At 37.5% G+C, this 18,861-nt stretch overlaps 3 protein-coding genes and 1 long non-coding RNA gene across 4 annotated transcripts; 1 reads left to right on the top strand and 3 right to left on the bottom strand.

Moving 5' to 3' along the window:
- The first annotated feature begins 819 nt into the window (after positions 1-819).
- On the top strand, positions 820-8,046 carry LOC109582487 (uncharacterized). Its single transcript, XR_002185113.1, has 3 exons — positions 820-896; positions 6,838-7,094; positions 7,733-8,046. It is a non-coding gene; the product is annotated as an uncharacterized LOC109582487 (long non-coding RNA).
- Positions 2,059-3,421, bottom strand: LOC100631786 (SoxC-like). Its single transcript, NM_001279316.1, is given in 1 exon segment — positions 2,059-3,421. A coding segment is annotated over 1 exon segment (1,203 nt). The 5' UTR covers positions 3,262-3,421.
- A 3,532-nt stretch (positions 8,047-11,578) lies between the features above and the next one.
- Positions 11,579-14,671, bottom strand: LOC100631660 (transmembrane protein 14C-like). Its single transcript, XM_003386951.3, has 4 exons — positions 14,564-14,671; positions 14,394-14,495; positions 13,902-13,989; positions 11,579-11,814 (listed from the first exon to the last, which is right to left on the bottom strand). The coding sequence occupies exons 1-4, from the start codon at positions 14,637-14,639 to the stop codon at positions 11,766-11,768; spliced, it is 315 nt and encodes a 104-aa protein (XP_003386999.1). The 5' UTR covers positions 14,640-14,671; the 3' UTR covers positions 11,579-11,765.
- An 82-nt stretch (positions 14,672-14,753) lies between these two features.
- On the bottom strand, positions 14,754-18,766 carry LOC109582476 (nuclear pore complex protein Nup153-like). The gene is made up of 3 exons (XM_019997191.1): positions 18,679-18,766; positions 16,397-18,358; positions 14,754-16,046 (listed from the first exon to the last, which is right to left on the bottom strand). The coding sequence occupies exons 1-3, from the start codon at positions 18,764-18,766 to the stop codon at positions 14,968-14,970; spliced, it is 3,129 nt and encodes a 1,042-aa protein (XP_019852750.1). The 3' UTR covers positions 14,754-14,967.
- Between the last annotated feature and the right edge of the window lie 95 nt (positions 18,767-18,861).

Raw genomic sequence — 18,861 nt, 5'->3', positions numbered from 1 at the left:
TCTCTCCCTCTCTCTCCCTCTCTCCCTCTCTCTCTCCTCTCCTTTCAGCTGTATTGACCCAATGATATTCTATTGTAGTACTCTTGGCATTTCTCACTGTTACTATGACCATGTACAATAATATAACACACACACACACACATAGACATTAAATAATAATGTACACGTGTACGTAACTGAAGGCAGCATAGTTAGGGCAGCTTTTGTCACCCAAGTCTGAGGTTTATCATGTAGTAGTGTATCCACTTTTATGCTTCACTATAAACCATGGATGATGGATACACGCAGTATTGTACAGTGTAAGGATGTATGTACCTATGTGTATAATGTATGTGTGTGTGTGTGTGTGTATGTTCATGTATAGACAGGAAGATTGCAGTATTATTTTATTAATTTCTTACCAATGCACACAAATGGATCAGTTCCTTGCTACTAATTGGTCCCCTTTCAGTCTTTCACAACAAACTCTTTCAACAGCTAAGAGCCATTAACGAGCTTTGCCCACTCTCCATTGAAGAGTAGTCATAGCAACCTATAGAAGACTAATGGGCGTAGAAGATACCGTTCCCTAGGCTACCCTATGTTCAAATTCACACCTGCCACATCTTACAGCATAATTTACATATTAATATATGTACATGTACATGTATACAGTTTACCCTCTTGTATCATGTACCACTTTATACATTATTCTGTACATATCTTAATACATCAATCATAATACATGTACACATGTAGTGCTGAGTTGCCTCTGTCTGGTATAATCTTCCATTATCATACCAAAGGGTGGTGTCCATTACTATTGTATTGATAGGTCCTGGGCAGAGTCAGCATTCTACTGGATCTGGTGGTGTCTGCCATGAAACCTCTGCAATTCTGAAACCATTCAAGTGTATGTAAGTGTGTATGTATGGTGAGTATAGTATAGTCCATTGTACTATGTACTATAATATCAGAACATAATATAATGACTGACAGTGACTGATGATGAAGTGAATGGAAGAGAGAGAGAGAGGGGGGGAGAGAAGAGAGAGAGAGGGGGGAGAGAGAGGGGGGAGGGGGAGAGCACGAGAGGAACTTAGAAAGAGGAAAAAGAGAAATGGAAGGAACAGGAAAAAGCACCAAGTACATAAGTACATTCATGACACACCATGTACATAAGATACTGTATATAAACCGGCAGCCATTAATATGCAGCACATACCACTCCATACATCAGCTGAGGCTCAAGGTTATTATCTCAACCTTTGATGTCCTAGTTTCACACAGGCTGTATAACCAGTGAGTTTACCCTGCAGTATCAATACATCCATATTGGAAACCACATACTGGGTCTGTAGCAATGTACATGTGTACATCACAAAAACATTATAAGATGAATTCCTCCAATTTTCTGTCTCTGTCCCAAGCAATGTACACTTGATTTCTCTTTTATTGTGTCTTTTAGTATGTTTGAGTGTTTATTTAAATAGCAGATGTAAGCAAATGCTGTTTACAACTATTGCTTATAGATACACGGCTTTCTGTGTTCTTAAGATTTCCTGCAAATAGTCGAGTGCTTTTCATTTTCGCTTGTTTGCAAGTTTTTAATTTCAATTAATATTATTATTATTAAACAATATTGGATCAATCAGAGTTTTACCAGTGACAGAAAGAAATATATTCAGTGCATGAATAGAATTCAAAAAAAAAACAGCAAAAACAAAGGAGAAAAATCGTTCTCCTATAGATTTAATAATTATAATTGTGTGCAAAAAATATGATTTTTAATTGTCCTTCCAAAAACATTAGTGGAAGCATTAGTGCTATAAAAACAGAAGTGATAATAAACATGAGAGAGAGAGAGAGGGGGGGAAACAGAGCAAGAGAGAGAGAGAGAGAAAGAAAGGAAGAGGAAACAGTTAAACAGAATTAAGACAAGAGGGAAGAGAGAGAGAGAAACAGAGAGACAGGGACTATAATTTTAATAACAATTATATATAATATAATAATAATACAAAGACTAATTTACATGTATAACTGGTTGATGTGGTCTTCTCTAATCCCCAACAAAGGCACTCAAGTAGACAGAAGTGTCGTAATACTAGTGTCAAACTCGCTTGCGTTCTGAGCAAAGATATCGGCAAAGTCACTCGGGAGCTCAGGGAAATCAAAAGTTGAACAGCTATCTATGTTAAATGGCGAGAAAATGCTCGTTGCTGCGGATGACTGGAGGGGGAATGTGTTAAGAGAGAGGACATTACTAGCAGCTGTTGAGGAGGAGAGAGCTGACGAGCTCCCGCTCAAAGCAAGATCAACGGCGGAGGGATCATAAGGCATGAGGGGGTCCATAAATTCCTCAAAATGTAAAGTGGGGAGTGTGTCTTCGCGATGCTGATGGGAGATTGGAGATGAATCGGACGAGGGGGGAGAGGGAGGGAAGATATCGTCGAGAGACGTCGGCAATACCTCGGGGGGAGAGGAGACTGGGATGAGGGCTCTTTTCTTGATGGGGGGACAGGAGAGGGAGAGGTCACGAGGACGTTTGTCACCGGCAAAAGACGAGAAGGATCTCCTCCTGTTTTGCTGAAGGTGAGCAGATCCATTTCCTACTTGGATGGATATCTCAGCTGTCTGCTTGGGAGATGATGGCTCTCTCTCTATGACATGTTCACCTAGCTCCATCGAGCACTGAACTGCGATGGAACAGGTTGGGACGGGAGCTCGACGAATTCCAGCACCGCATGAGCAGGAATTACTGCTACTTGTTGGCATCGTGGTGGGGTAATACTCCTCGGAACCGCTATCATTCCCACCAAGGTAGCTAGTGTTGGAGACAGGCTTGGGCTTTTTGCCTCCTTTCTTCCTCGGCCTGTATTTGTAGTCCGGGTACTGCTTCATGTGCTGGATCCTGAGCCTTTCAGACTCCTCTATGTAAGGCTGCTTCTCGCGATCACTCAGGAGCCGCCAGAGTTTACCGAGTCGCCGGGAGATTTCTGCATTATGCATGTCAGGGAACTCTGTAGTCATCTTTCTCCTTTCCAGCTGTGCCCAGACCATAAATGCGTTCATGGGTCTCTTGATGTGCTCTTTCTTTCCAGCACTCCCGCCATTTCCACCACCTCGGGAGCCTCCATTGTGATGGACATGAGTCGCTGTACCCACATCGCAGACGTCCAGTAGATTGCTTTGGTAGGGAGAAGACGGGGAGGATAGAGAGGAACAGGAGGGAGAAGGTGCCTGTTGCAGTATCACTGTGTATTGCAAATCACCTGCACTCATCTTGAGCAGTTTAAATTTGAACAGGAGCTAAGAGGACTAAAACAACTAGACAAGTCTCGGAGACTAAATCTCTCAGATATGCTGAAAGCTGGAAGAACCAGTGGATCAATTAAAACTTGTATTTTCTTGCAAAAAAGCTCTCTTGATCATCTGATGGTCCACTCATGAGACCAACGTGGTCTTTTATAATAGTCACAGGGGTGGGGCTCACCTGCCCATACGCCCACGTAACCACCACTTCCTACTGCCTTTCAGATCTGTTCCTACTAGAAATTAGCAACCTCAAAAGTGGCTATTGGGCACAAAGGGGTGCTAATGGAGGCCAGTGCAATCATGTTTTGCCCTCGAGTTAAAATAAGGCAATGATGACACAATAGATATTATGCAGTGCTCATCAGAATCAAAATTAATTTCTGGTAGTTGATTCTGCAGGCGTAAAATGACGTCATGGAAATATATTATGACAAGTATATAGCTCAAAAATATAAAGATAAAGTACATGCAATAGTAGCCAATGCATTATAGAGGAGATAAATTACCTGTATGTCCCTCAGTTATCCTCCAATAAGTAAATTCGTAGTAAAAATGCCACACATGTAATATAGTATAACTGCTGGAGACCTAATCTTTTGATTATCAACTTATCCCACAAGGTATGTACATGCACAGATGTCCACGTTATATGAAATATTTGTATGATATTGTGGATAATAATGCGCCACACCTTTACCTTATCCACTACCCACCCTATCTTTCCCTTACCATCTCTTCTTCGTGTCACTTTAATCTAGTAATTCTCTCTCTCTCTCTCTCTCCCCCTCACCCTCTCTCTTTCTTACTACCTCATTCTAGTGGTTTCTCCAAATATAAAACCACGATAATGTTGCCATGGCAATGAATGGACACCTCAAGGACAAAACCCTCAGCCTCTCATTGTGCCTCTGAACCAACCACTAAAGTAAACAGACATTGAACGCTCGAATGGTTTGAGTTTTGAATTATAACCACTAGTCTAAACCAGGCTAGAGTTCTGAATGACAATTATCAAGTGTGATCACTCCCTGTTCCTGAGCTGACAGGAACGGGTAGGAGTAAGTGGTTAGCACGTGTGGGCTATCCCAGCTGCTCTTTTGAAAATTTGAACTTCTGATTGTCTCTTTTCAAACATTTAGCTATATTGCTAGGACAGCTAGGACAGTATGGTAATACTAAGAATGCATATACGCGTACTATTAATGCTGAGCTAATATATCTTTGTATTAATTATTATGGAATGCATACAGTCATAGAGGGCCGGTTTAAGTAATCTCATATTGAGATAATTGTAGTCACAACCAACTACACTTTTATTAACATTTGTATACAAAGCAAAACAGGACAATTAACATGTAAACAACAAACAATTAGAGACAAAGAGAGAGAGAGAGAGAGAAAGAAGGCAAGAGAGGGTGATCATACAAAGCTATAAAAATAACTTAAAGAAGAGATAAAATAATATTATAGTACGTATAATGGTGACCACTAGCTTGTACTGATACACAGGATGAAGCACATGTGGGGTCTCTATCAGCAAATGAAGTTAACGAAGGCTTTGTGTCATATTAGTGTAATTACTGGCATATGTTATGCCATAGAAACTGACATTCCTGCATAGTAAACAGTGTGAGTGGTTCTGCTCTAGTATTACACATGCATGTATATAAGAATAACATCATATGATGGAGATTTTAGCAGTAAACAACTTTATACTAGCATAAGGATCTTATGGAGGATAGTGTGCATAATGTAATGTAATGTTAGCTGTGTGTTAAGCTGAGTGATGTAGGGGGGTTGTATGTTAAAGCTAGGAGATTATGAATGTGCAGCATGTGCTAGTGTATTTTATTAAGTGTGATGCTAAGGTTGTGGGTTGTATGTGTTTTTTGTTTCAGAAGACATTGCAACTTTACTACGAGTAAATATTTTCTCATTATTTTGTTTACGAGAGAGAGAGAGAGAGAGAGCTAGGTATAAGACATAGCATTAATGTAATATTAAAAAATAAATAAACATTTCTCGTGCGTGTAACATGTACCACTGGAATGTAGGCATATCAAATAACCCGCCCACTTGATTAATTCAATATAATTATCAAATAGACCACCAAACCAACAGCTACTACACATTAGTAAACATATATCGTATGGCCAGAAAATTTGGAGTGGTAATATTTTAAAAAATTACTTTAAAGTTGCTTCAAAATTGGGCCAAAGTCCCTGTACTATAGTCCGTGGTCTGGGACCAAATTTTGCCAAAATTGAAAAGGAGAGAATTCTTCATTTTTATAATGTTTTCTGATACATATACATGTTCTTATGTTATGTAAAAAGTTCAAACTGATTCCGATCAAAATTGGATTTTTTACGAATTTTTAAAGTTACTCAAAAATCGGGCCGAAGTACCTGTACTATAGTACAGGGATTTTGGCCAAATTTTGCCAAAAATGAAAAGGAGGGAATTCTCCATTTTTATAATGTTTTCTGATACATATACATGTTCTTATGTTATGTAAAAAGTTTGAACTGATTCTGATCAAAATTGGATTTTTACGAATCTTTAAACTTGCTCCAAAGTTGGGCCAAAGTCCCTGTACTATAGTACAGGGTCTCTGGCCAAATTTCGTCAAAAATGGCTAGGAGAGAATTTACAATTATTATTACATTTTCCGATGTAAGTACTTAAGACTTAAAATAGAAATAAATGTGTTGATGCAATATGTGCATATACTGTATTATCAATACGGATTCTCTGATATTGTCAGTGTAATTATGAGCCATTAGTTATTCATTGTGACAGCATATCCACGCGTCCTCGCATCACAACCCAGAACAAAAACCCGCAACAATAAACTATTGACACTGAAACCTACCTATTCCGGACACCATTTAGACCGCACGGCCTCAACAAAGACCCTTTATTCCAAGCAGCGCCAAGACTGCGCTGCTTTCCCTCAATACAAAAGTGTCCTCATTTACAAGGTATTTCTGTATTATTGAGTGAAGCCTCCACTGTTAAAGCAACTCAATTTGTATGTCTGTACCAATACACCAAATGGCAGTATACATTCTTTTAGTATATGAATCTATATTATATATAGTTTTATATTATATTAGTAGCAGTTGAGAATGTCCTTATTACAGAGGTGTCTTTATATGCATACAGATTGTATGGTGGGATGATTAATAATAATTACAACGATAGTTAATAATTACGACAAGGGTCTTCCCTAAAAGCTAATACAATATCCTGCTATTAGCTGATAGTACAAGTAATATTAAATTATGATATAGAATTATATGACGACACTTAATACAGAGACAAGCATGATGTATAGTACTGGTACAAATTATCAAGAATTAGTACAAGTGTAGTCAGTGTAGTCATACAACTTGTTATAAATGAGTATTATTACATAATCATACTAAATTTATTGCAGATATTTTTTAACTTTGCAATTTAATAATAATTATGCTAATGACATATCTACTTGTTATTATTATTATTATTATCATTATTATTATTATTATTATCATATAGAGAATAGCAGACATGCAAAGCATCACCAAGGCAACTCCATCAACAACCCTTCCATCAACACACGTAGCCTCGTTTAATTGAGACAACATCCATTAGCCGCTGATTCTGTTTATCCTTCGAATGACAATGAACTGTCGGGGACCGAAGACACATCAACCCAAACAGCTGGTCCAACAGCCTAGACTGAGACTCACTGGCGTAGGCCAAACAGAGAACCTAACCCATAAATGACACCTGCTTATAATAATACTAATCAAGTGAGGTTTAGACATTTAGTCTCTGTATAAGAACATGCACAGAGAAATACAGCTGCAATAATATAATACATTCAAAGAAGCTGTTAAAAAACAGGTTCAAATTAAATCCTAGCCAAGCAAACAAGCTTGAGTGAGCCAATTTGTATCTCAAAAAAGGTTTGCTTTCATTGGGCTCTGCCTAATTGGTTCAGTACACAGTCTGTGTGTGTCTGTGGGTTTTAATTATTAAATATTTACTAGCTAATGCATCAATGAGTTCTTTGTTGCTCCATTATCCACTAATCATTTATTGTATGTAAACTCTTTGCTGGTAATTCGAATAATGACGACCCTCTAAGAATATTGCCGGCTATGATCTACACAATAACCTTCAGTTGAGGGTACAATGGACTGTGACCATTAACAATAGGATATGTCTTTTATGACACAGAGTATACAGTATATCCTTTATCTCAATGCAATGTGCATGTGATAATATTACACAGTATTAATACAAAATACCCATACAATTATGTGTAGCTATTCACATTAGGTCAAGAGCATTTCTCAGTCTCATTTATACAGTATAACTTAGCTCTCTCTCTTGTTCTCTCTCTATTAAAATACAAAATTATCATGCAGCTTTTGGTTCCCTTTAGGCTCTTCTTCACTTGGCCTTGGGCTGGTGCCTTTGATGCACCCACACACTATGACCATAAACTAGTAAAAGCACAGCTCCCCTGTGCTGTACTGGAAATACAGCACAGGGGGACCGTCCTTTTACTAATACTCATTAATTTTGTATGTTCTATAATGCTAACAGGACTATGGCTTTGCAATTTGTATACATACCCTAGTATCAATGCTACTACACATAATAATAATAATGGAATACTATCCATGTACTAACATTGTATGTTCATTCATAATAATATGTCATTAAAATTGTATCATATACTAGTTTTTAATCGTTCATACAGCCTTGACATCTGCTGTCACTGATAAACCACTCACGTTATGTACAGTCCTCGTGTTCCCCAGTACAACTAATGGGATCAACACTAATCGAGTCTGAAGACCTAGAAATGAGTCGCAATGCGTGGGCGTATGATACATGCATGGGCTCACTGGTCTCACTTCTTCATTAGGGACCAGTAAACACCACCACATCAAAAGGTTAAACTCAGTCGTGTCACAATAATAAATATGGCGCAATGGGCAGCTGAGTAGCAGCTGTTCTATGCAATAATGGCAGAAACACTGGCTAATAAACACCCTCTGTTTGACAGCAGATTCCACCTAAGCATCTGACTAATACTCAACATAAGGTCGGCCCAGTAGGTTCACAGTTTTCATCTGACGGTAAGCAACGCTACCAGTTTAAAGGTCATTGTGTCTAAGTGAGTGAGTGTTTGTGTACGCACGTTGAGGACTCATCCTCTGATCATGTGTTTACGGTATTAAGAGGAGCATATGATGTAACTGGGTTCTAATGGAAGGTGATGGATAAAGGATAGTGAGGACATTGTTGGCAAGCTTTTGTGAAAGCTTTGAACTTTATATGCATCTTTTTATCTTCTCTCTCTCTCTCTCCCTCCCCTCTTTCTCTCTCCCTCTCTCTCTTTCTCTCTCTCTCTCCCTTTTCTCCCCCTCCCTCTCTCCCTTTCTTTACAATTCTCAATATAACTGACATGTCCTTCCTTACTATTACGCTCACTAATTCATGTACTAGCTGTGTGCATCAACTACTCATGACATCCTTGAAATCCAATAGCTACAATACCAGGTATCAGACACAATAAATCCAAATGATTGCAATTTAACATGCTTAGCAAATTCAGGAATGTCAATCAGTAGTAAATAACAATCCTTTGATCTTAAAACTATACAGCACACTACCACAAAAGTATAAATAAATATCCTGAGATATCCCAAGATATACAAGGGTGTCGCAAGATATATCTAAGCGGTCAAGTCTCAAAGAGATTATTTCATAGGTGTCAGACAGTTGCTATGGCTGCAGTGACTAAGATTGTAATAGAAGCAGTAGCATTAGCTGACAAACCTTTTTCCTTATATAGAAATACATGTACATGTACATGTACATGTAAAATGAAGTATGGATTGGATATACATGTACATGTACACACAACTGATAGATGCTTTCATGTATATATTCATTCAGCAGTCAAGGACATATTGCTATTACTGTAGAGTCAATGGACTGCTACTAAGAATGAAATTATGATTGAAAACAGGGATATAATAACTCCCTGGTTGAAAAGCATTATCACTGAATTATATAATATTGCAAGTCTTTACTGTACCATAAGGTGCTATGGGGTACAACCAAAACTACTTCTTGTTGCTCCATTTAGAACAATCACATTCTACTCTATTGCCTGCAATCATAATATTATCATCATTTTAAAATTAAAAATACAAAGAGACCAATTACCAATAGTACTGGAGCTGACATCAGAAGACTATGAACACACACACGAAATACACAAAATAGTGTTTATCACAGGAAATTGATTTAGACAGAGAGAGGGTGGATATCATTCTTGGAGGATGATTTCAAGAAGGCTATCAAAATTATAGTACCAGTTGTATACACTGAAGGATAAGGCCGATGGTATGAAAAACATTAGACATGAAGATAAAATCAAGAGAAAAGGAATTTATAATTTTATTATAATAATAATATATGTGTGTGTGCATGAGAAAAGAAAGATTACATGTAATTGCAAAGGAGAAGGGTTAATTTTAAAATAATTAAAGAAAAGGGGGGGGCAGTAGGAGAGAGAAGAGGTTAAGTGGACGTGTAAAAAAAGAGAGAGAAAATGAGAAATATTAATGAGATATCAGTGAGATATCAATGAGATATTAGTGAGATATCAATGAGATATTAATGAGATATCAATGAAATAGAGACATGGGAAAAGTGAGCAAAAGGCTTAAATAATAGTCTTAAAAATTATCAAGAAAAAGTGGGAAGGAGCAAGGAAGTGTCTGTATCAACCTCAGAATCAAATAATTTATACCAACTTAACCCACAGAATCAGGTAGTACTGGATGCACACAGTAGACATGGGAGGGAGTTCTGTACAGTACATGTACATGTAGAAATCTATCCAATGAGGAGATAGGATATCATTATGTATATACTGTCATGTATTGAAATAACAAATAGAATATATTGTGTATGTGTGAATACTTTTAAAACTATCATAGCTGACAGCTGGAGGTAAAGGAGGCAGCTCAAACGAAATAATCAACACATGAATAGATAATGACGGTCATTGAAATATTAGTTATATTCATGATGATGAAGAATAAATTTAATAAAAATTAATGTAATTTTATAGTTTAATACAGTCAATCCTGTCTATTCCGGACACCTTGGGACCCAATAATACCCTAGCTCCTGATTATGAACCTGTCCTTATTTCAGAGGCTCATTAATACACATTACTATTGTATTGGGACTGATACTACCCCTCCTCATTATAGAGGTGTCCTTATTTTAGAGTGTCCACAATAGCAGGTTATGATCAACAGCACATCATATTAGTATCATGCACTGTTGGTTGTACATGTACAGCGATATAGCTATAGTTCAGAATGTGTGTACATGTACATGTATCATGACTGATAGCTAGTTTATAAATAAACCATTGGGTTAGGGTCAATTACATAATCACATGCTCAGTGATTAGGTAATTTATGGAGGATATTGACTGAGTTTGTTTTCAATCAAATTAATTATAATGAACATCACAAACAATGATGAAACAAACAACAATGATGAATGACCATCTTTGTAACAGAAAGAGAGAGAAAGAGAGAGAGACAGAGAGACAGAGAGAGACAGAAAATAAGATTAATATAGAGAGAGAGGGGGAGGGCAGTGAGACTGATCTAAAATAACAACATCCAATAATAGTATCATTGGAATGCAACAAATTAATCTGAACTATGTCTATAATTAATGTTCAGAGTTCAAAACAGGCACATGTCATACATGTGCATGTACATGTACATGTACTGGAGACACTAGAAAAGGGAGGGAGAGATGGTTGTTATTATTATTATTATACAAAGCTTCCAGAATACAGATTGTTATGATAGCTAGTCCATACTCCCATAACAAGGAAGATTAGGATGCAGTGAAGTGTGTGTATTATACTGGCGGGTGGTAGAGTCAAGTATACAAACACAGCACCTGTATAAGCACTTCAGCCCTTATCGAGTCATGAATATTAATAACATCCGCTTACATGTACTGCAGCTAAGGATATCGTATAGCAGAAAAGTATTAAAGGTCAACTACGGTATATAGACAAAAAAATGCAAAAGAGTAGTTATTTTTGGAGCTATAGGAAATGTCTTAAATAATATCGGAATAGTGAATAGTATAAAAATGATGGTTCTATACTAGTGTGTGATGGAATGGCTTTTTAGTGCATAGCTGCGATGCAGGATTTGAAATGTTTTTTTAAATAATTTTATATCAATCGAAAGAAATTGAAATACATGTACAATGTACATTACAGGTAAGATAATAATGATAATAATAATGATGATAATAATAATAATAATAATAATAATGATGATAATAATGATAATAACAGTTATAGTATTGTAACCTTACATGACTGTTTATCATTAATGATCGAGTTTCATCATTTACGATTGCTGAAGGTATCTTGCTCCAAACCTTAGGACTTGCAATAAACTATTAGGAAAGTTCGAAAATAGAAATTTTGAGCTGATTCCAATTCAATTTTTCGAGTTATGGCCCTTTTAAAAATGAGCCAAAATCTGAAAAAATCCCTGTACTATAATGGTTTTTTCCGAAAATTGGCCAAAAAATTACCCCCAATTTTTATTACATTTTCTGATACATATTGATGTACTTATACTGTGTAGCAAGTTTGAGCTGATTCCGACTTAAATTTTTAAAGTTACCGCCATTTTAAAAAATGGGCCAAAATCTGAAAAAATCCCTGTACTATAGCCCATGGTTTTTTCTAAAAAATGGCCAAAAAATCACACCCAATTTTTATTACATTTTCTAATACATATTGATGTACTTATGCTGTGTAGCAAGTTTGAGCCGATTCCGACTTAAATTTTTAAAGTTACCGCCATTTTAAAAAATAGGCCAAAATCTGAAAAAATCTCTGTACTATAGCCTATGGTTTTTTCTGAAAAATGGCCAAAAAATCACACCCAATTTTTATTACATTTTCTAATACATATTGATGTACTTTTGCTGTGTAGCAAGTTTGAGCCAATTCCGACTTAAATTTTTAAAGTTACCGCCATTTTAAAAAATGGACCAAAATCTGAAAAAATCCCTGTACTATAGCCCATGGTTTTTTCCGAAAAATGGCCAAAAAATGACACCCAATTTTTATTACATTTTCTGATACATATTAATGTACTTATGCTGTGTAGAAAGTTTGAGCTGATTCCGACTTAAATTTTAAAAGTTACGGCCATTTTAAAAAATGGACCAAAATCTGAAAAAATCCCTGTACTATAGCCCATGGTTTTTTCCGAAAAATGGCCAAAAAATGACACCCAATTTTTATTACATTTTTTGATACATATTAATGTACTTATGCTGTGTAGAAAGTTTGAGCTGATTCCGACTTAAATTTTAAAAGTTACGGCCATTTTAAAAAATGGACCAAAATCTGAAAAAATCCCTGTACTATAGCCCATGGTTTTTTCTGAAAAATGGCCAAAAAATCACACCCAATTTTTATTACATTTTCTAATACATATTGATGTACTTTTGCTGTGTAGCAAGTTTGAGCCAATTCCGACTTAAATTTTTAAAGTTACCGCCATTTTAAAAAATGGACCAAAATCTGAAAAAATCCCTGTACTATAGCCCATGGTTTTTTCCGAAAAATGGCCAAAAAATGACACCCAATTTTTATTACATTTTCTGATACATATTAATGTACTTATGCTGTGTAGAAAGTTTGAGCTGATTCCGACTTAAATTTTAAAAGTTACGGTCATTTTAAAAAATGGACCAAAATCTGAAAAAATCCCTGTACTATAGCCCATGGTTTTTTCCGAAAAATGGCCAAAAAATGACACCCAATTTTTATTACATTTTTTGATACATATTAATGTACTTATGCTGTGTAGAAAGTTTGAGCTGATTCCGACTTAAATTTTAAAAGTTACGGCCATTTTAAAAAATGGACCAAAATCTGAAAAAATCCCTGTACTATAGCCCATGGTTTTTTCCGAAAAATGGCCAAAAAATGACACCCAATTTTTATTACATTTTCTGATACATATTAATGTACTTATGCTGTGTAGAAAGTTTGAGCTGATTCCGACTTAAATTTTAAAAGTTACGGCCATTTTAAAAAATGGACCAAAATCTGAAAAAATCCCTGTACTATAGCCCATGGTTTTTTCCGAAAAATGGCCAAAAAATGACACCCAATTTTTATTACATTTTCTGATACATATTAATGTACTTATGCTGTGTAGCAAGTTTGAGCCGATTCCGACTTAAATTTTTAAAGTTACCGCCATTTTAAAAAATGGACCAAAATCTGAAAAACTCCCTGTACTATAGCCCATGGTTTTTTCCGAAAAATGGCCAAAAAATGACACCCAATTTTTATTACATTTTCTGATACATATTAATGTACTTATACTATGCAGAAAGTTTAAGCTGATTCTGACTTAAAATTTTTCAAGTTACGGCCATTTTTATTAGATTTTAAGTTTAAACATTTTTGGCATAACATAACAATAGAATTAATAGCACTGCGTGGCTACCCTCACCTTATCGAAGCTACAAGACCAGCTGGCATAAACTTTCCTGTTTTGAAGTAGCGATATCCCATTGTTGTAGCCAATAAACAACAAACAACTACAAATTAAAATTATATTTTTAAAAATTAGCCAAAAATAAAATCCGCCGTTTCGTGCATGCTCAATAACACATGGCCACAAATTTGTCAAATTAAACCCAAAAAATTTCTATTTTATCCCTCCAAATTTACAAGCTCTCCAAATTACAAGCTCTCCAAATTACAAGCTCTCCAAAATTACAAGCTCTACAAATTATGAGCTCTCCAAAATTACAAGCTCTACAAATTACGAGCTCTCCAAATTACGAGCTCTCCAAATTACGAGCTCTCCAAATTACGAGCTCTCCAAATTACGAGCTCTCCAAATTACGAGCTCTCCAAATTACGAGATCTCCAAATTACAAGCTCTCCAAATTACAACTTTGAGCTCTCCAAATTACAAAAATGTACAAAAGATACCCACTTGCTAAAAAGGCAAAGTCCTTTGGATTGGCAGATACCCTGTAAGCCCCGTAAGCAATCAAGGAACCAAAGAGGAGGCCACTCCCCAAGGACATAAAACTGCCTACAAAATAAATATAATTATAACAATAAATATACTTTTTAATAAATATTATATATATTTCATGTTACCTGCTTTAACAAAGCCAAATATCCCCCCAACTGCAACGATACCGCTAACAAAATAGGAAATGTAGTCAACCGACATTTTCAAATTAATAATGAAAGGTGTGGCCTTGATGAACAATAAAATAAAATTTATATAATCAAGTTACAATAGATATGCACTCTATAATCTTATTATTAATGAATTATTATATCAAATGTTTTTATTTTTCTTTCAAAACAAAGATGAAAACAAAAGAAAACAATTGAGCAGTTTTTGATACACATACATAACAAATCACAAAACCAATCAGTCATCAACTTTTTTACAATAATAATAATAATAATAATAATAATAATAACAATAATAATAATAATAATAATAATAATAATAATAATAAAAGAGAGAGAGTGAGATAAAAGAAAGCTAATTAAGTTCTGTGTCTTCTAACAGCTTTTTTAATTGGTCGTTTGCCTCTGGCCAAATCACTACCGACAGAAAACCCTCCCCCTCCCATTCCAATACCCTGAGAACCCATTCCAAAGGGCATGGTACCACCTTGCTGCTGTAACACATTCTGTCCTTGCTGTAATGGCTGCTGCTGTTGCTGTAACACATTCTGTCCTTGCTGTAATCCCTGTTGTAATGGCTGCTGCTGTTGCTGGAATACATTCTGTCCTTGTTGTAACGGGTGCTGTTGTTGCTGGTTGGATCCAAACTGAAAAGTTGAAGGGGAGGGTGATGAGTTTCCAAAGTTTAGATTAGGTTTCATGCTAAAATTGAAACCAGAAGTGGTACTGGTTTGACCCCCAGGAGTAGGATTTCCAAATAAGTTAGTACTCATTCCCCCAGAACTCATTCCCGTTCCTCCAGAACTCATTCCGATTCCTGTTCCTCCTGAACTCATTCCAATTCCTCCAGAACTCATTCCAATTCCTCCAGAACTCATTCCGATTCCTGTTCCTCCTGAACTCATTCCCATTCCTCCAGAACTCATTCCTGTTCCTCCAGAACTCATTCCAATTCCTCCAGTGTTCATTACTCTAGAGTTCATTCCTGTACCACTCATTCCCATTCCTCCTGAACTCATTCCCATTCCTCCTGAACTCATTCCTGTTCCTCCTGAACTCATTCCCGTCCCTCCTGAACTCATTCCCGTTCCTCCTGAACTCATTCCCATTCCTCCTGAACTCATTCCCATTCCTCCAGAGCTCATTCCTGTTCCACCAGAATTTATTCTGATTCCTCCAGAGTTCATTCCTGCACCACTCATTCCTATTCCTCCAGTACTCATTCCCATTCCTTTCAAACTCATTCCCGTTCCTCCAGAACTCATTCCAATTCCTCCAGGACTCATCCTGATTCCTCCAGAGTTCATTCCTGCACCACTCATTTCCATTCCTCCAGTTTTCATTCCTGTATTTCCCATTCCTCCAGAACCCATTCCTGTTCCAATAATTGGTGGGAATAAAGATGGAGGAGCTGGGGCTTTAGACACTGGAGCAGAACCTAATGCACAAAAGATAAAAAACAATAACAATAGTCACAATGTATGCATAACAAAATATAACACATGTATACATGTACATCACTATTAGCAGGTCACATGACAAGCATGTGATTATCACACATGCTGATGCAGTGAGTAAGTGACATTATGATTTATTATGCTCCACAAGCGAATCCATACTACCAATCGAATGGTGGCAGCAAGAATTATGAATGGAGCTTAATAATAATAAATACTGAAAATTGTACTATAGTACAGAGACTTTTGCCCAATTTTTTGAGTAACTTCATAATTTTGCCACAAAAGAAGTATTTTTTTAAATTGTACAAACAAGTACACAACAGCAAACCTTGACTGGGTACTCCAAACAGCAGCTTCTGTCCGTCCCCTCCTCCTCCAGGGGGCTTACCAAACACGGTCGCTGTGGAAGCAGGAGCGGAAGCAGGCGGAGTCAGAAAAGACTGAAACAGCGAAGCCCCAACAGAAGTAGTAGGTAAAGTAGAAAAACCAGAAGAAGGAGTAACTGATATAGGTTGAGATTGAGTTGATCCTTCGCTTGATGCAGTGGTGAGGACTGGAGGGGGCGGGGTTTCAAATTTCAACCCCGAGAGGGCCCCCTTATTGAAATCGGATTTAGGGAGCGTGAATGTAGTACTAGGACCCGAAACTGGTTGCTGACTTTGCATAAACAACGGAGTCCCAGTGGTACTGGTTAGACCACTAGACAACGACACACTACCTCCCAGTGAAAGAGGAGGAGTAGCACTAGAAGCAGTAGAGAGAGGAGAAGGAGCAGCCGTGACTAGTGACTGTCCAAAAAGAGAAGGTTTGGTAGCTGCAGGAGGTAAGAGAGAGGGAGCAGTAGGGAGAGACGACGAGGAGAGAAGAGATGAGCCAGTAGTGACATTTGGAGGTATAAAAGAAGAAACAGATACATTAGTCTGAGATGAAGAAGTAGTTGTAGATTGAGTAGTAACTCCTAATGTAACTGACTGACTAGTGTTTGTATTATTAGTAGAGACTGATTGGGACTGAGACGAAATTCCACCAAATATATTTAGGCCCCCTCCTCCTAACTTTAAACCCCCTCCTCCTAATTTTAAACCCCCTCCAGATGCAATCTGTAATGTTGGTTTACCACTAGTACCAGTCAAAAGCAACCCTCCTCCTCCTCCTCCAAGCTTCATTCCACCTCCATCACCAAACTGGACAGGTTTCACACTCGAGTTTAAACTGGTCTGACTGGTTTTGGCAGTTGCTCCAGGTCGTGGAGTCTCACAAGCCGGACAAGAATCTTTGCTTGGATCGTTGAGGAGCATACAAGTGGGACACTCCCACTTTCCACCAGGTTTCAAAAACCCTGTTCCACTTCCCTTGTTATCAATACTGGTACCAGAGGATCTTTTAGCACCACAAGCAACACAAGTATCAGAGTCTTTAGTATTACTGATCATACAGACTGGGCACTCCCAATTAGAAGTGGGCGGGGCTAGACTGCTGAGAGGCACGACAGTAGATTTAGTGTTAGGAGTAACAAGCGTGGGTGGTTGTACGTTAGACAGTCCACCACTTGATAACTTGAAGCCACTCCCACTAGATGACGCAATATTAGTACTGGTAGATGCAGAGGAAGGAGGTCCAGAGCTGCTAAAAATACGACCACTGGGAGCTAACATTACATTGCCCCCCTGAGGTAATTTTACTTCACCAGTCAAGTTACCTGTAGGAAGTTTTGACCCCCCAGAAGTACCGATTAGACTTCCCCCCGTAGGTAATTTCAGCCCCCCAGAAGTACTGGTTAGACTTCCCCCAGTGGGTAATTTCAGCCCCCCAGAAGTACTGGTTAAACTTCCCCCAGAGGGAAATTTCAGCCCCCCAGAGGGAGCGTCGGTTACTGAAGGAGTAGAGAAAGCAACAGCTTTCTTTCTAATGCCCGAGGGTTGAGACGCACCACATGCCATACACTTATTAGTATCACTTTTATTTGATACCCAACAAGAGTCACAGGACCAGTTGGACGTGGGAACAATAAGAGGAACATCCTTTAATGGCTTGAGAGGAGGAACAGATAATCCTTTGGTCTCCCCACCCACAAGAGAGGCAGTAGATGGGGCCAGGACACTCTTTTGTTTCGCTTCTTTACGGATGTTTTCAATCTGGTACTCTGGTTTCTTGAGGGCGTCCACGAGGCTCCCAGCAGGTTTTGATAAAGCAGGCGGAGCTGGTGGGACGGAAGAGGGCGGAGGGAGAGATACTGGCTGAGCTTTAAATGATAGAGAACCTAAAAATGAAAAGAAAATTAAATAAAATACTACACACAACACTAACGGCTACATGTACACAGCAATGTTTCTTTGTCAGAATTAAAAACGAGCCAATTTTTGAAAAAAAAAGCAAAGGCTATAGCCTATTATTTTTTTCCAAAAAATAGTCCCAAAATCACTCCAAATTTTTAATTTAATTTCCTGATACATAATGATGTCCTTGTGCTACGTAAAAAGTAAAATAACGACATGTAAAATAGACTACCGTTACATGCAAGACAGCAATTGACAGTCAATTGCTGTCTCCTTATAAATGAGAGAGAGAGAGAGAGAGAGAGAGAGAGAGAAGGGACAAATAACATAATACAGCCAAATATGGAAATGGTCAAGCCATCAACCCCGAGCAAACTACTCTTTGTATGCTCAGGGAACTCTTGTCGCTCTCCAATGGCCATGATAGTGGCAGAGAAAATGGAGGCAGAGAGAGGAAAAGTAATAGAATCCGACTCTGCTGCAGGGAATTTCAAAAATGGAAAATTTGTGGCATCAC

Source organism: Amphimedon queenslandica, unplaced genomic scaffold (assembly GCF_000090795.2).
Source record: "Amphimedon queenslandica unplaced genomic scaffold, v1.1 AMPQUscaffold_13380, whole genome shotgun sequence".
NCBI classification, from domain to species: Eukaryota; Metazoa; Porifera; class Demospongiae; order Haplosclerida; family Niphatidae; genus Amphimedon; species Amphimedon queenslandica.
Note: the sequence above shows the minus strand (reverse complement) of the source record. Positions and strands in the feature narration are given on the sequence as shown.